Source organism: Anarrhichthys ocellatus, unplaced genomic scaffold (genome assembly GCF_004355925.1).
Source record: "Anarrhichthys ocellatus isolate YVR2014 unplaced genomic scaffold, GSC_Weel_1.0 scaffold30, whole genome shotgun sequence".
Taxonomy (NCBI): Eukaryota; Metazoa; Chordata; class Actinopteri; order Perciformes; family Anarhichadidae; genus Anarrhichthys; species Anarrhichthys ocellatus.
Genome location: NW_022280060.1, coordinates 5,206,177 through 5,227,949, shown reverse-complemented (window position 1 = coordinate 5,227,949; position 21,773 = coordinate 5,206,177). Strand labels below are relative to the sequence as shown.

General features: G+C 42.1%; 2 protein-coding genes across 2 annotated transcripts; both read right to left on the bottom strand.

The window, feature by feature from the left end:
• Positions 1-31: 31 nt before the first annotated feature.
• Positions 32-7,067, bottom strand: map2k2a (mitogen-activated protein kinase kinase 2a). The gene is made up of 11 exons (XM_031864363.1): positions 6,202-7,067; positions 5,675-5,885; positions 4,649-4,795; positions 4,443-4,520; positions 3,988-4,039; positions 1,839-1,963; positions 1,024-1,237; positions 851-915; positions 669-730; positions 321-366; positions 32-231 (listed from the first exon to the last, which is right to left on the bottom strand). The coding sequence occupies exons 1-11, from the start codon at positions 6,288-6,290 to the stop codon at positions 121-123; spliced, it is 1,200 nt and encodes a 399-aa protein (XP_031720223.1). The 5' UTR covers positions 6,291-7,067; the 3' UTR covers positions 32-120.
• A 1,833-nt stretch (positions 7,068-8,900) lies between these two features.
• pias4a (protein inhibitor of activated STAT, 4a) lies at positions 8,901-21,038 on the bottom strand. The gene is made up of 11 exons (XM_031864135.1): positions 20,974-21,038; positions 18,481-18,862; positions 18,276-18,360; positions 18,125-18,166; positions 17,732-17,822; positions 16,503-16,631; positions 13,767-13,872; positions 13,596-13,669; positions 13,272-13,432; positions 12,081-12,232; positions 8,901-11,970 (listed from the first exon to the last, which is right to left on the bottom strand). Exons 1-11 carry the CDS (start codon positions 20,998-21,000, stop codon positions 11,705-11,707), a joined length of 1,515 nt encoding a protein of 504 aa, XP_031719995.1. The 5' UTR covers positions 21,001-21,038; the 3' UTR covers positions 8,901-11,704.
• Positions 21,039-21,773: the final 735 nt, after the last annotated feature.

The following is a 21,773-nucleotide window of genomic DNA, read 5'->3' as shown; positions in this document are numbered from 1 at the left end:
AAAAAAAAAAAAAAAAAAAAAAAGTGCCAATGTGTGTGATGGCTTGTGTACGTGTATGTGCAGTATATTTATGTGTATGCAAGCAAGACCCAGGTGTGTGTGAGGGCAGTTGGGGCCGGTTCACTCAGTGCCACGGGTGGGAGTACTGGGCTGGTTGAGGCCCATGGTTTTGCACAACCAGCCGGCAAAGTCCACTCCCTCCACTTCTGATCGTTTGATGAACGTGTGACTCTGAGGAAAAAAACAAAAAAGGAAACCGTTGTTTGTACCGCTAGCATCATTAACTAAAGAGAGCTGAAAATGAAGCTCAGGGTACCCACCGTCAACATCTTCAGATCGGCCCTCTCAGCCGGGTTTTTGATCAAACTGCGAACACAAATCACACCAAAAAGTTTACCGACATGAGACTGTCAAACTGCTTCTGTCACTGAAGGATTAAGTTGGATTTAATGTTTCCAAACAACCACCTCGTACATAACACAACTGCATTTCAGTCAACACTGCTGTCTTCATGTCACATGGCATTAAATACACTAAGTGTAGGAATGTAAGCTCTCTACATGATCTACTTCTCCCGATTCACTTTTGCGTAAAAGCAGATAAGAACAGTGTGCTTTTCCTTCCTTTTTCTTTTAGCTCGCTCTAAAAATGTGGTTGCAGAAGCTCACCATTTAGTCACAAAGTCCTGGAAGTCATTGGTGAAGACCCCAAGTGGCAGTTTAGGGGGCGGCTGAGGAGGAACCAAGAATAAAAAAAAAGGTAAAAAAAACAAACAGAACAATTCATGCAAACAAACATTTTGTGCAGAAATAAAAAGTGTGTGTTTATGCAAATCAGCTCTTTCTCATACCTCATTCACAATGTAGTCCAACAGTTCAAAGATGGCCATGGCAGGTCTACTGTCCATCCCATGCCCTGTGAAAAAGTTGCATAACATATTAGAATTCTACATGTAACAAAATAATTTAAAGTCATATTATGCAAGTTTTTTATTCAATTATGTTTGACAGTCTTTACCCTTACCGCTCACGGGTCGGCCCGGTGGTCTGGGCCTCTGCATGTTGGTGTGAGGCTCTCCCTCGGCCCCGTCCATAATGGCCCGTCCAAAGATAGACTCCAGCTCTTTGGGTTCTGGTGGGGGGATGGGGTAGCGGCCAATCGCCAGCTCCACCAGGGACAGACCCATGCTCCACACGTCAGACTGAACGGAGTAGTGAGTGCCCTGCAGTCTCTCCGGCTGTTGAGAAACACACGATCTACGTCAGAAGGAGCGGGTAGAGCCAAGACGCCAGGCAGGGAAGAGAGGGTTGGGCAGAGGGCTGGGTGGGGAAGGCACAGGAAGCGGTGGAGAGGATAATGGGAGGGGGTGTTATGGCAAGGAGAGTATGGGTGTGGTGAGAGCAAGAGGACAGAGGATGGGAGGGTTTGGCAGGAAGTGACGGGTATCTTTGGACTGTTTTAGTTAGAAGGGTGAGCAAGGACAGGTGTGTGTATGCGTTGCGAATTATGATGAAAGAGCAAGCGTCTCTACACCACTGGTGCTTTGTGGGTGAGGGATTGGGACAGACGAGCGGCTTTCGGCACTGCACCCACCAGGTGTCTAAGAGTGAGGGGAAAGAAGGACGAGAGAGCGAGCACAGTTGCCTCGCTCTTTGCCAAAGAACCCTTCCCTGAGCACAGCCCTCGGCTCTTGGCAGGGGAGTGAGGGAGGGCCAGAGGAAGGGAAGGCAGAGGGCGGGGCCAGTGAACGAGAGCAATGTGAGAAACGAGGAGAAGGAAAGTGGGGATAGGGCCAGAGGAAAAAGGGGTGGGGGCGCAGGCGTGCAGAGCTGACTCACCGACATGTAGGAGCGTGTTCCAACAAAGGAGTTGGCCATGGAATCTATGAGCTGGCCGCTCACACCAAAGTCGCACAGCTTGATCTCCCCGCGAGAGTTGACCAGGATGTTGGAGGGCTTGACATCTATGTGGCAGAGGGGACGTGGGCAAACAAACAAAATGTAAAACACGTTTTTAATGAGACCCGTCTTCAGACTTATTGATGATTTGAGCTAGATATTTTTGGTAGACAGTAGGATGAGAGGGTAGTGCTTATAATAGGAAATCATGACTAAACAGATAGCTAACAAGAACACTGCTACACTGGTATGTGACTATATATACATGGGCTTAGGTATGTAAATATTATGATGGTAGGGCCATGAATGCATGTGCATATATGACTAAGTCTATGATGATAGATTTATCTTTGTTCACCATCTCAGACACTAACATGTGCAAAAACTATGTATATACTAACAGCCGCTTTCTGATAGATATAAATATATTTTGTACCAAAAATATTTTCTTTGCAACATAGAACGACTTTAGAAACAAAATATTTAGACAAGAGCTAGTCTGCCATGAGGCCTGCAGGTGGTATGCACGCAGCACCCCCCGGCTTCTTCTGTGGTGCCGTGTTAATAGAGCGAGGGAGAAAATAGCTACAATCAAGCTGAGCCCCCGTTATAAACAAGCCCGTTCCTTCACATACCCCGCTCATCGCTGAAAAACATCCTGCAAAATAATGGGGTAAGACTGAGCCCTGCAATCTGTCCTCTGTGGTGTGACCCCCTCCCCTCCCCTCCCTCCGACCAAGGACATGTGATGAGTGACTGAGAAAGAGGTGGCATGAAAGAGCGGGAGAACGATGGAGGGAGACACGGAGGGAGGGGTCAACAGGGCGCGGCTGCTGTATAATCACATCTGAGAGGCTGTAATTACCGCCTGAGCTCACAGACGACGGTCCTGGAGTACCACCGACCCTCCAGCACAGCGAGGCCTCACTGTGAGGCACTGTGCAGGTCTGAGCGTCGCCTTCACTGGTGCTTTTCACAACAACACACCCGTGGTTCCTCACTGGTGTGCTGTGGGAAAACTTGTCTGCCTTTAGACTTCGCTATGGTGTGGCTTGTGATTTTGTTTGAATGCAAAGATAATTGTTTTTACTGAGCCTTTTATTCCCCGTCATGCTACAAACGTCTAAGATGAGGAACTTGTGATACTCTTCAACAATAGCGTGCCTTGTTGTGAGCATGTTAAAACCCTTAACATGTTGATGAAGTGCAAAAAGGAGGAAAAAGGATGGAGACAATTAATACAAATTTGAAACCAATAGTACCAGGACGACTGGAGACGGTCTAATTAACGTGGCGCATTTTAAGGGTTTCACTGACAAAACAAGTTCGAAGACATTTGGCAAAAGAAATGATAGCAAAATGCTTTTAGTTAGTGTGCTTGAGTCGGTTTCAGAGCAGCAAGGATAATGCCAGTGGAAAATTAAGGGATAAACCTGCATTTTTCTTAAATGTGATGTGTAGACGGGAACATTTGCAGAGTCTCAGCTGGGTGCCTCACAAGCATGAGCAAAAACTTAGCTGCCACTAATACTGAAGGGATGGGACTCATTATATTAACCACAACAAGTCCATAAAAAAACATCTACGTTTTATTATTTCTAAATGAGAAATCTGGAAACAAGGCAGAGTTGTTCTAATGCCTTACTTACACGCACTGCATTTCTATCTTCCAACTTTGAGAATGACTGAATTACAATAATTATAATCTCACACCTAATAGTCTTCTTAGTCCAAACACTACACAATAGCGAAACTGTAGTGAACAACTATAATTGAGTAATTAATCACTATGCCATTAAATATAATTAGGAGCGAATCCATCACAGTTTTAGTAATCTTGCTTGTGGGATATCTGAAGTCAAAGGCTCCTCAGGTTGAAAATAGCATTATTTTTGTAGTTTCAGCATTAGTCATTCTGGAAGCAACAGACCGGAGTTAAGCTGATAAATAACCTACAAAGTGATTGTGTCACTTATCATATTTTACAAACTACACACTCTGTATCTCTTGTACTGCAGTGATTTTGGAAATGTTGCAGAAGGGGTTTGGAGAGCAAATGTAATTCAGTGCGGCTAGAGAACACCCTCACCTCTGTGCATGATTTGGTGCTTCTCCCGCAGGTAGGCCAATCCCCTCAAAACCTGTAAACAAGAGGAAAACATTTAACTCGGCGCACAAATAAGGGCCACATCACATCAAATCAAATCAATAAGCTTTCCCTACGTAGATATCAATGAATTAAAAAAAAACAACAATCCTGTTATTACGCTTAGTTTGGACTTGCAACAGTTTAAGTTGAGTAAAATACAGCAGTGACTCATGCATTACAGTACAACACGCAGCCAGTTAGGCAACACCACAAGAGAAACACACCCACAACGAGCAGCGCTGTTAAAAAAAAAAACACGCACAGTTACGAGATTTAAGGATTTTCATATCACTGCCAAATTCAAACTGCCAACGATTTTAAGATGACAAACGTGTCATAAAAAAAACAGAAACTATATATTTTTTGAAATGTATCAGAATTAGTGAACTACATACAGCTATGCTAACTTTCCCCAGGATTTCTTCTGGGATTCTTCTGGCTTCCTTCAGGACCTGGTCCAAGGATCCACCATCCTGTAAAGACATTTTGCACGATTTAAATATGACATACCACTTTAAAAATCAATAATAAAAAAAATACCGGTATCCAACCACATCATTCCGTGTCCAATGGTAGACTGATAACAGTCTTTGTCTCTCACCATGTGCTCCATGCAGATGCTGATCTCCCCATCGCTGTAAAAGGCCCCATAAAAGCCCACAATGTAGGGAGAGTTGCATTCATGCAGCACCTGCAGCTCTCTGATAATCTGGTTTCTGATGGCAGGCTTGATTTCAAGGTGGATCAACTGAGGAGGGAAAGGATGAGACCATCAACCGCTGTTCTGACAAACACAAACGCAACAGCTGCCGTTTCATCAGTCGCTGACTTCCTATATACACACAATATATTTAAACATTTCAGAGGTGGTGGTTAGCATAACAACAACGCTTTCATATTCATCTGCGAGCAGCAAACTCAACACTAATTATTTAGGATCTCATTTAAACTAGGCGAGTCTAGATACACACAGAACGTCTTAGAATGTACACCCGCTTTTGAATAATGATACAATATAGCAAAGACAAGTTCCCATATTTCCAAATCGTATTTTTCATCATTTACAGAACTTTTTAGGGAACTGCCGTGTCGGCACATACTTAAAGGCTTGACAGCCTACAAGCGGAATGTCTGTCTGGAGTCCCGTTAACTTTCTGTCTCCTAAACTGAACACCAACTTAGAGGGGAAATAAACAGATACAACAGAAAAATACTTATGATAAGGAACCCCTGGTTAAAACTTGTGACCAGGATGTGTACTGAGAGACATTTCAGAGTGGAGAAAAAAAAATGCTGACAGAAAACTATGTGATCAAAGATCTGATTACAAGCTGCACTTTCTTTCTGACTTCTGAAATCTACCCCACAAATGATTTATCTGTGATAACTTAATATTGGTCAATATATAGGATTAATTAAGAGGACATTTATATCTTGGGTCAAGTATAGGTGATGAGAAATAAGTAAGTAATAAGAAAGTCAGTGTGGCTCCATTGTTTGGGTGCCAGCACCAGGAATCTGGTGCGAAGATAATAATCTACACCTCTGGAATGTGTTTTGATTCACTTCAGACGCAACTGTCTCATTTCCCCTGCAACAAAACAAACGAACAGGTGTTAATGTTCACCTTCCGGGCCATGACCAGACCCGAGGGTTTGTGGCGGACCTTGTTGACCACTCCTCCATTCCCAGCACCCAACTCGCATATGGGTTCAAAATCCTCATCCTTCAGCTCCCCGACCTGAGCCTTCTGGGTCAGAAAGGCCTCCAGTCGTTTCCTCTGCTGCTCGTCCAGGTCCAACTCGCCCAGTTTCTTTTGTAAGGCCTCGAGGTTGGCTCTGTGGAGGAGGAGGAGACCGTTAGTTCAGCAGGTTTCCAACAGTCATGGGGGGAGAAGTGATAAGACAGGGACATTAAATGATGTTCTAATGTTACATAGGTGGTATATAATGATAACTTAGACACACAGGGCAATCCTAAATCTCTCTTTAACACAAACACAATAAATCTTAACTCACTCAGATGCAGCATCAATGGTGTTAATGATGTGCTAACGTCACACGTGTAGTATATAATAACTTACACACACACACACACACACACACACACACACACACACACACACACACACACACACAAATCTCTTTAACTCACTCAGATGCAGCATCGATGGTGTTCGAGGTGGCCTGTCCCTCCCCGATGGGCGTTATGTTCAGGGGAACGGGTCTTCTTTTAGGAGCCATCTCAATAAATCACCCGAAAAGGACTTTTCTCCAATAACGCACTAACCTGGAAGTGAGCTGAGGCGCTGCTATTCTAAACCCTTTTTTTACTTGTTCGAAACTCTTGTGTGGGGGAAAGAAAAAGCAACAGGATCAGCTTCTTGGTGGCTATGAACTTAGCTAGCTAACGTTAGCAAAGTTAGTATACTTTCTGTAGCATGTCAGTCAGCTATCTTTGGGTAAATCGTATCATGCCGAGGCGATATTTAAAACTCAGGTAGGTTTCTCTAGCTTTTGGAGTGAACACATTCCTATGTTTCCTTCTTCTTCTTCTGTTATCTACCTCCTGCTACTAGCTACTAGCCAACTAGCTGCTACTAGCTAGCACCAGCTCCAGGAGAAGAAGAAAAAAACGGTGCCCTGCGTCTCTCAGTCCGAACGTGCAAGCCTCCTCGTTTCTCAGCGGTTGTTACCGGCAGCGGACACCGGTGAGACCGACTCGGGTGTCTTTTTTTTTTTTCTTCCGCAGGCTCGGCAGCGTCCGAGCAACAGATTCTTCCGTATTTCAGCTCGGTGGGGCTTTGGTGCTGTGGTGGTGCCTCAATACAGGAAGCAGCAGCTGCAGCAGCATCAGACCTGTGTGTGACACCCACAGGGAGAGCCCTTCAAATAGAAGTAGCGCGAGACGAGACTGAGGCCGTGTCTGACAAGTTGAGACGAGAAATGCAGAAACATCTCATTGGAGATGAGTTTGTGATGATAACACCTCCGGGATGCAGTTTTTTTTAATGAGATAAAGGTTCCGTTTTAACCATTTCTTATCCACACCGCTGCTTTCTTATGTGTTTTAATGGCAGTTAGTAAACAAGCTGCGAAGCACAGCACTGCCACCCAGCGGTAAGAGGAGGGAACTGAAGATTCAAATACATTATTATTGTTGAAGAGTATTTTTATTTTTTTTTTAAATCACTACATTTTCAGTTTGAACTCTTCAAAGTAAAACATGAAGTTGTATTTATTTATTTAATGATTTAAATCTTCCTCACTCAGAACATTTTTTACTTTTTAGATCATTTTGTCTGTGTTAAAGCTACGGCATACATTTTAGCAAAGTTTATTTTTATTTATTTTTGAAATAAAACTTTAGCTGTTTTAATATGTCTATAATACACTATAGCCAAACCCCAAATAAACCATAGAATAAGACCACCATTTTCGAATCTCATAAACAGCATAAAAACATGCAATGCATAATATCAGGCTTTCAGTCTATAGGGTTTAAACAATGTCACTTTTACATTGGTAAAATAAATGCTATTATCCTTGTTTTCACTAGAGGCATTTCTGCTTTATGCGTTTGATGCAATGCATCAAAATCCATGTTGCTAATCATTGGCAAACCCTTCTTGCATTCAGTATACACAACATAATTACATTTTGTGGGGGGTTTGTTCCCCATAAAGAGACAACAGTGGAATTATGTAAACAAACCGGCATTTAAAAGGATCCAATTCCGTAAAATGAAAATGTTTTATTCTACAAAAAATTCTTCAGTAGCCAGAGATGAAGCATTGTGGGACAGTTAAGCTGCTGCAGTTTCAGGCTCCTGTAACTCTTTGCTTTATGTCTAGAGGCTAGATTAAAAGTGTTCATTTCTCAGTAACTGGGAAATGGTTAATATATTTTAACAAGTTATGTGAATGAATACTGAGGACTAACCGTCATCATACAGGTGATCCAGACAGAGGTGACAGCACAGCTAACTTAGCATTCAATGCTGCCTTATAAAAAAATATATAATTACTTTTATTCCATATAGGAAGTAAAACTAGACATTTTGTTTTTATTTCACTGCACTTGACATAAAAGTAATTATGGAGCAGCCAAATTAAACTACTTAAATGTAATAAAGAACCCAAAGAAGACTTTTAGCAACTCAATTTCACAAAAGACTGAATTTATTATCAGACTAGTTTGCTTCGAGGTTGATCCGAATCATTTTTGAAACACCTGCAGACATCAAAGCTGAAAATAAGATGCAATGAATTCATCTCAGGATCCCCTCATTAACAGTGGCTGTCTGGCTGAATACATACAGACTACTTTCAAAATAAAACAATGGCAGACATGTTTTGTTTTTTTAAGAACTGATTTTAATTAATTCCACACGTCAATAACAGCTGTTAGAATACGATCATTTGAAATTTTACAGTTTTATCCTCGACAGGCATCAAATGTGTCCCCAGGTCTGCGCATTTGGTACAGGCCATAACAATGTCCTCCCAGTCCTCTGTGGCATCAGGTGCTGCTGCCCTCATCAGCATTATTATTGTCTGTTTGCCTGTAGGAACAACTGGAGGCGATTCAAGGCTTAATAAAATATTATCTTAATTTTATTGTCTTTTAATATGAACATATAAAAAAAAAAAAAAACACAAACAAAAAAAACATTTACATCATGGATTGTAAGCCTCTGCCCTCATGCTACCTTATGCATTATTATAAGAAGAAGAGATGCCACTAGAAGAAGAACAGACCCTCCACGCGCGCACGCGCTCTCTCTCTCTCGTGCTCTCTCTCTCTCTCGTGCTCTCTCTCTCTCTCCGCGCTCTCTCTCTCTCCGCGCTCTCTCTCTCTCTCCGCGCGCCCTCTCTCTCTCTCTCTCTCTCTCTCTCTCTGCACCCTCCCTCTCTCTGGCTCCCAAACAACCTGCGAACGTATCTGGCTCAGTTCCACAGAAGCGACCTGCTTCACTTCTCTCATCTTTAACCACAAGGCAAAGAAAAGTTTCGGGGATCCACTCAAACAATTAACCTTTTACACAGACAAGTGAACAATGTAATTTTTTATATGTATAGCAGTTACTTACAAATACAAATTGCCTAGTTAAAGAAAGGTATTAGAGTTTCTTTACATTATATAGCTTCAGAGCGCCTTCTATAGAATTTCCTTTTCAGGGACAGACTGATGAATTACTGGCAAAAGTGCCATCAACCAAATTGTTTGTGGATTATCAAATATTCATCAACAGTTTATTGATTCTGTAAACCGTGTCAAAAGAGAGAAAAATGGAAGACCAGATTTCGCTCTACCTACTTTTCCCCATCATCGGCCTCGTCTGAGGATGCACGAGCGACAGCAAGGCCTGGATCGATGTGAAAACGTAATTTCTCTGTGCTCATGAGCAAGGCGAAAGAAAACCGTGCTGATCAAACCGTAACAAAGGGATGATCAGATAGGCAAACGTACAATGTGGAGTTCATCAGAGTCACTTTTACTCTCCTCCCCAACTGATCACGATGGCCAGGTGTCCTTCATTAACACTCACTACACGAGGGCGTTTAGATAAATAAGCCTTAAAGTTGGCATGATGTATCAGATGAAAGTGCAAACATCTTTTCTCATCTTCAAACACTGATGACCTTCCTAAAGCCTGCACATGCAGCCCGAGTATCCTTCTTTGTGGAGCAGCCGTCACATACTGACAATACTAGTGCAAGGGCAGAGGAATATTAGGGATTTTTTTCAGTCTACAGCATGTAGCAATTAAACTCCAATTCTTTTCCAGCAAATAGACGTGACCTTATCTACATCGAGAGGCGGCCGAGGGGATTGTTGGATGAAGCAGCGCCACTTGTTCCAGACAAGACCATTTGTAATCCAATCAATGACTTTAAGCGCGGTGGGGTTGCACTCATTGACACTCCATTAAGTTTCGTCGTGTCAGGCATGTTGAACCCGAACGCAGCGAAGTACTCTGAAAGGGGCTTCGACTCAGGTCGGATTCATTCAGAGGAAAAGAAAAGGGAGCGTTCATCAACAGCACAGCCATGAGCCCGGAAAACAACTTTAACTAAAAACACTCAAAAACCACAGCAGCAGATCTGTAACCAAAAGCTCCGGTCTGCACAGAACAGCCAAATGTTAAGTCAATTGATTACACACACAACTGTTAAGAAAATGTGAAGCTATTAAATAAATATGATACTTCCAGACGAGGACATCAAAATGTGGAGAAAAAAAAGAAAAGAAGGGATGACAGCGCTTCTGATTCCTGCTCCATAACTGTCCTTCACCACAGATTGTATTCGGCCTCTCTGTCAATTTCTCCAACTTGAAAACCATCAAAGAAATAAAACCCCTTCTCTCAGGCTGGGGTCCGATCTGCTGACCAGTTCAGCTCGCCTAAAAGCAACAGGCTCCAATCTCCACCACTCAACAACAAAAAAAAAGGCATCAAAATCTCATGTTCCTGTGAGTGAATCCTTAAAACAGATTTACTTTGGCACAGCCGCCACACAGTCGTTTTGATGCGTTTCGTCAATATGCAATGCTGATATATCACTCCTAACAAATCCTTTTAACTTCAAATTCAAATTATGTTTCACCGAGTCCCCCCCATCACTGACACCTACACTCAGCTTGGTTATCCACAAACTATCTCAACCTTTAGCGGAGATCTTGTCGCTGCAGAGGGAACAGAGCTGTACGGGACGATGGAATAAAAGAAATAAAAACAAAAAAAGAAAAATGTAGGAAAACAAAATATCCAGTGTAAAATTGGCTTCAGAAAGACGCATCGATTCTTCTGTCCTCCACTTCTTTCTAAGCTACTCTCTGGTCAGTCTGCTAAGATTGTATGACTGAGGTAGGTTCTCTTTAGCTAAGGACAAAATAAAAATGGAAAGCATCACACAGAGGCCAGTACTGTGATCTGCCCTTTCATTAATAAAAAGGATAAATTACTGAAAAAAAAACAAAAAAAACTTTCAAGCTTTGAATTCATACTCTGAAGAAAGAAATAAACACAACGGGAGAGATTTTAATTTGCATCACACTCCAGATATATCTCTGCCTTGTCCTCCCCCAAATTCTCCAGTTGTCGTTTTTGACCTTTTACCAAAAACTGCTGAGGAGACTCCATTTTCAACTTGCCTGTTCATCACAAATGTGACAAAAAAAAATAAATCAAAAGACGCACACATCGGACGCCCGTGGCTAAAAGAGCCTGTAATTCCAAGTCAAATACAAAGAGAGATGAGGTGGTAGAGAGGGACCAGTCTGGAAAAAGAGAGAAGGGGGAAGGAGAGGGGGGGGAGGGGGTTGGTGGTGCACGATCCATTCAGTCTCCTCAGGTAGAGGCAGGACGGTACAGATATTCACTGCAAGGTGACTGTTGGCCAAAAATAGTTAGAGTTGCTTCCAGTGGTGTACAGTACAGAGAGGAATCCTAATCCCTCTAGATTGAAGCTTTAACAGTGCTTGTTTGAGTGTGTTTGTTTTGACTGGATACAAACCAGAGAGCTGCTAAAAGGCTCCGATGTTTGGGCATTAGGGAGGGTGCGTTGCATCTAGTGGATTCCTGTGTTCCTGTCCTTTTAAGCCCCCTGCCTCTCGGTCTCTGTGTCAGTCTACGAGGGGACAGAGCTGTGGGGTCAGTAGGCAGTGACCAGGTCCTTGTCGTAGTTGTATCGGCCCCTCTTCGGGGCCGGACTGTCGGCGCTGTCCTCAGTGTCCTCGCTGTCTCCTCCTGCCCCGCCCCCTTCCTCCTCAGAGGAGGAGTCAAGAGTCAGATCTACCACCGCACCTCCTCCCGGTGCCACAGCGGTTCCTCCTGACATCCCCACAGAACCGCTTCCGGACTTGCCCGTCAGGCTGGTGCTGCTGTGGGCCGGTGAATGACCGTTTGCCTCAGGAATGCCTGCACACATCAAGGCTGTTTTAAAACGGAACGCGTAACGATTTACACGAGGAAGCTAAAAATCCACACATTGATAACGACAGGTTGAATTGACCGGGTTCGACACTTACATATATCAACAACAGGATAATCTGGCGTGTTGCTGCGTTCTCTTTCTCTGTCCCTCTCCTTCTCGTCGCTGATAGGTCGCCAGGATCCGTCGGTCAAGTACTCGAGCTCCTCAATGTCCTCACTCGTCTCCTTCAGAATCTCTGATAGCAGCCTGAAATACACGATGGGGTTTAGAGTCGCCGCACTAAACAGATTTCACACACAGATTCTCTCCCCTCCCCACCCCCCCCACTAGACTCGGCTGCTGAAAGTGAAAGCTAGACAGATGAGCTGAAGAAGGGACTTTCACACAGGCTTAATTTATGGAATCCAAATATAACTCAAAGCCAAACTGTAAGACAATGCTTTCAGTGTTTGTGAAAGGAGTGCCTGTGGAAGTTGCTACACGCCCAAATGGTTGTGGATGAAAGTATTTTATCATGTTTCTTTATTTATTAAATGGACTGCCGCTTCATTTGTGTATTTTCTGCTATTCTGATGAGTTCAAATGCAGTTCTCATTCGTACAAACCCTGCAGGCTGATTATAGATGAACATGATGTTCCTGCAGCTTTGTTGACAGAACAAAACTTTCCACAACTGAGTGGTATCTTTATCGACTACTACACTTTTGGGATGTCACAATATCAGTCAGTTGTTGAAGGTTCGCCTCATGTTTCTCGCCTACATGATTACACATCCTAATAACGTAATGTATCTTCGCCCCAATACTCATTCTTACTGGATAGAGAATGATGTAACTCAATACAACCTCCGAACGTTAGCTTCGTTATTTAGCCTAGCTGGACTGTGATGCCAACCGGCTGCTAACAGCAAACGTCAACAGGATCTGTTGTTCACAATGTAGCGTTATCATCGGGGACATTCTGTGCCGTTAGTCCCAAGCTCTAATCTTGTGGAAAAACAAGTACAGTCACATTTTTTGAATTTCGGCATAGACTTGGTACTCGTAAAATCCTTCTTCTCCTGCCATGCAAAAAACATTGAAAGCTTTTAAAATGAAAACACAGTAGGTTGTTGCATGATTCAACTTTCATCAAGAGTCCTTAAATTGCCCCAACATCTCTGCAGCTTGAATAGTTTCCCCTAACCTGGCTTCAACCCACTAAAGCGTAAAGTTTCTGAATGTATTGAGTGGAAGATGGTGCTGCAGCGGTGGGACAAGTCAGAGCATGTCTTCTGTCTCCTTACCCATCAATAGTAAGCAGCTCAAAGGGGGCGGGCTTGTCACAGACGGGGCAGGTCCATGTGGGCTTCTTCTCATTCATCTGCAGGAAGAAGACTGCGTCGAAACACTGAAGATGGGCGCAAGTTAAAACTCGACAGGGCACACCGAGCCGCATCTTCACCAGCTGGGAAGAGGGAGAGAAGAAGAAGAAGAAGCATGTTAACAGTAATCAAGCTTCACAGTAAAAACATTTGTGAAACTGGCCTTTGATACTGCAGAACAACTGAAATAGAACACGTGCAGGACATTGAAGTCTGACCCCTTCCTTAAAATGAAGGTATACTCACTGGACAGATGAGAGACACCCGGAGGCCCGTTGTCGCAATTTCACTCTCTGGGTCAAAGCGTAGTTTGTCTTGGACTGTAGATAACAATATCATGAAGTGTCATCATAGTTTATCAGACAGTATATTTGAATATTTTAAACATTTGGGCAGAGTACAAAAGGTAGCACTAACTGCGTTCACGACAGCGTTCTGCACTCTCCACGGAGCAGAGTTTGAGTTGGTTGAAGAGGTCGGCTGCAGTGAAGACCCTCACTAGATACACGGCCACAGAGTACCGCTGAAAACACACAGTCACAGGCTGTGAGCACTCATTTCAAAAGACAACCGATCTTGAATAGAGCAAACACACCAGTGTCAATTCTGTTAACTAAAGCCGTGACAAAATACGTTTGTTAAAAACATTTTTGTTCATGACTAATGATACACACCGACATCATTAAACACCAACGTTGACTATATCAAAACATACGAGACTAAAATGTAGGTTTAAAAAAATGAAAACTAAATCTCTCTATTTTCATCACCTTCCACCTTCTCTTCTCTCTAATCACTCACTTTCTGTCTCAAACACTAACTCACTCAAACTATGAACGACCAAAAGGACCAAAAATGCAACTAAAGAAAGCATTTTGTCTACCGACTAAGACTAAATCTAAAATAGCTGCTAAAATGAACAAAGGCAAATCTGGAACCCTCCAGATTATATTACTCTATTTAATGCAAGCGATGATCTTATATGATATTATATTGGCAAATTAAAAAAGTCACCTCAGGAAAACCTTACACAGCTAATTTATTTGATTACAGAATGTTCACCATCTCTGGGATCTTTGTTAGAATACGCTAGATACTGGGAGTACATTAAATATATTATTTTAAGCTTTCGTGCAAATATGTCTTTATGCTTAAAAGAAAAGTTTGCATATTTTCAACCTCATCTCTACGTATCGGGGTTATGGTTTTAGTGTGACAAACGCCTGCAGCTTTTGCCGATGTGCTGTGTCTCTGGGGCGCAGCTGCAAAGCCTGTTGTTCCTGCATCCAGAGACAGCAAGGAAGAACTACAGAGAGCTACTTCAGCTTCAGTAGCTGTGGTCACAGTCGCAGACGAGAACCCGGAGAGACTGAGCCGTGTTTTGCATTACTATGCATGAAAGTTTCCCTCCTCACTCGGACAGAAGTGCGCTGGAGACCTGCTTCAGAATCCCGAAGATAAACTGGAAAAGGCAACCAAGACCAGCGGTGCGATCTTTGTCACTGTAATTTGATAATGTAATAGTCTGCATCCGAAGAAGGAAAAAGAGTCGCTTAGAAGCTGCTGCAACGGAGCAGCTGGCACGGGCTCATAGAGACTCAGTGAATTAAGGATTTATTCAACCAAACTACAGTGGCTGATTGTTGGAACAGTGGAGAGTCAAACCAAGACGGGTTTGGTGAGTTTCATTTGGTTTGTTTGGAATATTAAGCTACTCTTAGATCAGGACAAGAGAAAGACTAGAGTTCAGAAGGTCTACGGTCGTATGTTTCAGTTTAGGCGAAAGAATATTTTCTTTTTTCATTTTGTGAGTTTGTTTATCAGACTAAAAAGACAGCTTGTGTAACATCGTTAACGTGCACAATGCATCCTGGTGCATGTAGGCACAACCGGCATGGCTCAGCTTTCTCTGTGATTATAGCAAATATAGGTACGTGGGAATTACTTTATTGGAATACATTTGCCATCAGGACTTATTGGACATCCAGAAAAAAAAGGTGGCAAATTTTCTCTTTAACCAAACTTTAGAATTTAGGGATGTACAAATGGGTCAACTTTATTTATAACATTGACCTTCAAATTATTTTCTTTGCTGGTCTATTCAAAGGTAGTTCTGTAGAGTTGCAGATAAAGATTAGGCTCCACTAATCAGTGTTTCCCCTGAATTCATTCTGCAGCAGCAGTTATGAACTGCGGGGCTCAGCCTCCCAATACACACAAACAGAGCGCAGCAGAGATGAGACAGGTCAAGATAACGCTTTCAATCTCGGTTACATAAAGGCTCGGTAGTGAATAGTTTCATACTATTTGTAGAATAAGATTCCAGTGATGGCTGCATCTAACAGCACCATAAATCACATATATTTTCAGGTAATTATGTCATAAAACATGACAGACATTCAGACTTGCATCTATTATGTAAGCTGAGCAAACAATCCTGTGATCCACTTCAAACAAACCAAAAAGAAATGTTTGTTTCCTCTAAAGCAGCAACATTTCTCAACACACCTCTAAAGTGCTGAAGTTGGTTAAAAACTGCAGAATGTTTTGATCGTGTTGTGGATAAAAGGAGGCTGTCGCAATACTGTGCAAACCTTCACGCTAGAACAGATCTGTAATGACACTCCTCTCTCTTCCCTATTATACAACACACTATAGAGCACTGCTCAAAATATACATCGTACAAAACAAGCAAATTAAAGTTTTGATGTGGACTATTTATTCTTAACACAGAGCTATTAAGCTGTCAGGCAACTTTAGTGCCGGTTTACCGTCAGCTATCATGATCTGGTTATTTCCAAAACTCTGGGATAAAGAAAAAACTATTAACACACAAAGAAAACTGAATACAAAAACCAGTATCTCACCGTGTTTACTTTCACATTGCGCATCTCTAATTTGTTTACACACAAGCTCTAAAGACGAGGGAGCTAGCAGAAGCAGACTTGCAGCTGCTTATCTAGATCAAGACGCTCGAAAAAGTAGTTCAGCATTTTGCCCTCAGGCTCTCTTTTATTTGTATATATTTGTAGCATTCAGAACTGGCCAATGAAACACAAGAAGAAAGACTTGCATGTCCCAGTTTGCATCGGTGCACCACCACAACCCTAAGCTACGTCAACACATGTGAAATATTCAGCATTAGACTCTGACCTTGCCAAAGTTTCCCCAGGTGACGGTGACTCTGTTGGTGGCACTGGAGAGATGCAACCAGGGAGTGATGTTTACAGGACGACAAGGACGGCGGGGCTCCACACCAGGCTTATTGGAGGGGTAATAGCCCTGTAAAAACACACACACACAAACACACACACACACACACACCAAAGAATGATGTTAATTATCCAATATATCATCTTAATCAAATTGGTTTTGAGTAATTTGTTGACATAACAGACATCAGAAGTCCCTCTGAAGGGCTTAGATACAGTATAAAAGACTAACTGGGCTCTTGATTGTTAGTTGTGCCGTCACTTTTTAAACTGTGAAGCTCTAAAATTAAAAAGTGAAAAGACAAGAAGGTGTTTGATTGTAAATAGTTAAAATAGAAGTTGGAGCAGAACTGAAGAAGTAGCGCTGAGCTTAGATTACAGTCACTCTTTCAGTGTTTTCCTCTGTGTGTGCTTCTTGGTGTTAATTGATCTACTTCTGTACATCTGATTCACACCAAACAAAGAAGCCTCCGATATTAAAACTTGATTATATGTGACTGAGAAAAACTCTTTTTACCTCAGCACCCGTTGAAGGTACGTGGGTGTCTTTGGTTCTATTCAGCACAGCTACACAGCTCATCATAGGTGACAATTTTGTCAAATATTTAACAAATTGATCATTACAAAGACTCAAAGAGAAAGCCAGTCTCTTCATACTTTAACTATATTTACAATTTGTCTTTGGCCAAGTTTGAGTAGTTTATTACAAAAAAATATACATAGCATCAAAACCACAACTAATCCCTTATTTGTGTATCAACTGCGGTTCACTATGGTTCAACTGTTCAAGTGAACTTTTCGGTGAATGTTGTCTTTCCAGTTTGATTGATGACTACACACCTTGTGAACAGCAAAACACTCATGAGTTGATGCCTTTAGGCTGTCTACCCAACACTTTCTGTCCCTGGACATTATTTATTCTTGCCGTATTTAACATCCACCTGCATTAGGTGGACGAATCCATCACTACCATATATTAGTTTGGCTGTGACAAGTCAGTAAGTGTGCCATTGACACCCAAAATAGTGACTCATTGACTGTATTAAAGAATAAATGTCTTAGAGGGATGACTGAAGAAATTATTTACCATGAGCAGTGGAATAGCCAAACTTTAGTCACATTTGTACTTGGAAGGTGAGGCTCGTCTCTCAGAGAGGTAAATGAACTCACCGGCACGTGACAGTACGACTGGTTGACTTTGACAGCAATGTTGGGAGGATACTGGTCTTCCTGGACACCGATGGAGTCTGTGTAACAGATTCTGCAACAGAGAAATACGAGAGAGAAAGTTCAGCATCGTGACAATGTCTGACTGTTTAGCCAATCAACATGCCTGAATCTGTGTCAGTCAAGTCTTTGAGTAATTCAGAAACGGATTCTTCAAATAAGTTAATCAGATACTCCAATTTTAAAGTAGATTAAAGGGGGAATTCAAATGCTATTTTCCATTTTTTCCCTTGTGAGAGAAATTCTGATGAACAGCACAGTCACAGATATTGAAATAGGATATTGATACATTAAGGATATTAAAATGTGTTTAAATGGGTTCTAGTGGGAACTTACCTCAGAGCCACTTGGATTGATTTCATTCCAGGACGAAGCTCACTTTGAGAGTAAAAAAGGTCACAAATAGAATTGAGCATTAGTTACAGAGTTTGTAAATAAAGCTAATGTTAAAAATTCAGATCGGAGGAGAAAGTTTGGATTTCCTTACCTTGCATTTCTGATCTGGTCTGCTTGGTTTGGTGTTAATTCAAATATGCATTGACTGTCCTGCAGTTTCTCATTGTTCTGGGCAACTGTAAATATGTTTAGAGAGAATCCATCACAACCACAGCACAGTATGTAGACATAACAATTCCTACAAAACAGATTATTTAAATACAAGGATACAGAAAAATCAAGCTATATACACTCACTTAGCTCTGTTGGTAACAACAGTGTCTCCAAAGTTTGGTAAAAGGGCAGTGGCACCAGCTTGACCTCTGCTGCAGGTGTGGGGATCGGTTTGGAAATGCCGTTGAGGTAGTCTGCGCCCTGAGAGGTGGCCGTGGGGGAGGAGCTGAGGGATGAGTAGGCGACTGGGACGCCATCTGGACGCCGCGCCGCAAGCCAGCCAGATGTTTTGGGGAAGCGCGACTCGTAGAGCTGCCTGACATTCTTCAGAAGCTCCGGGCTGTATTCAGTCTGCACTAGCCTCAGTGCTCGCCCCACCAGGTCCTGTTTCAGCCCACTTTTGCTGCGGCCCATTGAGGCCAGCAGTGTCTGCAGGTCTGAGACCCGGAAACTTTTGACCATGTTCTAAAGGGAGGACAAGACAAAAAACATTAGAAACACAATACTGGGACAATGACGTCTGTAAACGGGGAAGGTTTGGGTGACAATGCCATGAATTTAAGTCCAGAGTCATATTGAAATTCATGACAAATCCAAGGGGTATCGATACTTGATCATAACGCAAAACCAAGCTTCTCTGACTTTTTCAAGCATTTCACGTTGAAGTTTTTCTGAAGATATTTAGTCAGATTTTCTAAAAGGTATAACTTGCTGTGAGGCAAAATTACTGTCCAACTATATAACCCAGGGTGGAAAATACATCCCAGTATCTCAGTGTAAATATTCTGTGAATTGTAGGGATGCACCGGTAATGATATCGGAACAATATTGACTTAAATAGCTGGATCAAGTATCGCTGACAATAAGGCAGATCTATTGAATACAATTCTATGTTTGTATACCGTATACGTTACACACTGGAATTTTGATTCCCGTTTAAGTTTTGACTAAATTCTTGCTGCATTAAAAGTGCTTACACTTGAATAGCAATTCCTAAACAAGTTGTGCGACTTACTATTTCAATGATAATTCATTAGATTTATGTATTTATTAGTCACATTATGTTTTACAAAGTAAGACAGGCAAAGGTTAAGCCGAGTCTGATTTTTCCACACAGTGAGGAACACGGCTTATTAATTAAACACTGGTATCGGATTAGTACTCTGTATCAACCGAGGATGCCCACAACTGGCTCCACACAAATATTTACAATATGCAGCATTTAACATGACATAACGGTGTACAATACTATTTGATTCTTTCTAAAATTAGCTTCTGTCCTTAGTCCCTTTAATCCTACAGCAATTGAACCTGCCTCGTCATAAGTCAGATATAGAAAAAGTCACCTCCTTATTCTGACCACTTGCAATATTACCCTGTTCTTAAAGAAATTGAGTTACCATTAAACAAACTGCACTGCAGCAGCAGTTAAAATGTATTACTGCACCTCTGCATGTCACAGCATTACATACACACATCACAGGTTAGGCACACAGAAACTACACAGACAACAAGGTCCAGCAAGCCTGAAAAGCAAAAGGCATGACTACCTTGAACAGCGTTTAGTTTAAGTATATACATCTTACAACTTACAGTTTGGATCTTTATTGTTTTTTTGTTTTTTAAAGACTCAGGTATAGTTTGGCTTACACAATGTTTACATGTATACCAAGGTCTGTTGTCCATGAGGTGGAATACACCTTAGATGTAATACTAACGTCTGCAAAACTTTACTTAAAATATGGTTAATAGCTGATGGACGCCATGATTACCAAGTATTCCCCGTTACATCTTATTTGTATCCGTTTGTGCAGCAGCAACAATCAAACCGTAATAAGCACAGATGTTTTCTCTTTGAATAAACACAACACGGACTGTTGTTGGTACAAGAAAAACCTGAGCCGTGTTAACGTTTCAAGCTTTTAGCTTTGTGTGACATTGTTGAGTTGGGCACCAGTTGCACAATTTGCTGTGTCTAAGATTAAATTTGCACAATAACGCAGCTGTCCATTAGGCTTCTGCTGGACGTGTAGGGCAAAAAAAACAGCCATAAAAGACAAAGTAAAGTTGCCATTTTATCAGGATCACTTGAACAATATAGGCTGCGCTAATCGGCTGGCTAGCTTCTCCACAGACTGGGCTGTCGGTATTCAATCATGGCTACTGGACATTTTGACAGGTGCACAGCTTCATAAACTAACCGGCTAACTACAGAGAGACATCATAATGAGCCAAATAGCATCGAATAGTACCGCGCCGGGAAGCATGCTTTCAGCAAACCACCAAGTGTTTTTTTTATGGTCCCCATCATTCATTATCGGTGTCTTCCTTCAGAGCCAGCGTGATGCTAGCTAAACCAACGCACTTGCATTAGTTAACATTACCTAGCATGCTAGCTATGTTAGCAACACAAGCTAGTTCGTTGAGTCGTGACTGTAATACGCCACATTTCAAAGAGTACAGACTCGTAACTATATCTATACAAAGCCCCCAGTTTCCCCTTGACCAGGCTGAGTTTCAAACCCCTCTCCCGCGCCATTCTCCCGTCAAACCAAAGCTAGCAGAGCTCTACTTGCCATCGCTTCCACCAGTTCGGCCGCCATCTTTGTGCAGCAGTACCGCGAGAGCCAGAGACGACGACTAGTCTTTCACCAATGAAACGCAGACCTTGCTTTGACGGATGGGCAGCCTCAGCCAATCACAGGGCGGATGCGACCAGAGCACGAAGTTCTATATACAAAATGGGCGGGACCTAGATGTTTTAAAGTTACAGTGCAACTTTTTAAAAAACACTAAGAGACAGGTCTCATTTCCAAATTAGGCCTTAGTGTCCATCAATGATACCACGTGTAAAAACATTTGATACCCTTGATAGTTCGGTTTTATAGTATCGAGATATTGTGAATGTGTGTATTGAAAATGGTTAAGATTCAACTTGGTTGTAAAGCATGGGGTGTGAAGTGGATCAGGTCGCATGGTCTGTTCAAATCCCGTCCGAACAAAAGACTCCGTTCCAGGTTTTGTGACCGGCCGTGAGATGTGTAGTTAATGCTTTGTCTGAGTTATATTCATGATTGAATACAAATGAGTAACTAATGAAATACACTTTCACGTCAAAGTATAGAACCGCCATACCCTGTCCAAAGCTCAAATACCATGTGGTGTCAGGCTTTTAGCTAAATGGAAACAAGTATGCTGTGGACACATTTATACTCCCTCTGGGGCTCCAGCCCGGATTTTCCAGAAGCTCCTTATATGAGGGGCAAAGAAGAGCCTCATGGAAACACAAAAATCAATTGAAGGAGTTGCAGAATCATGTAATAACATGTTCGTTTTGTTTTGGCTTTACTTTGGATGCGAAACATCAATAAAACAA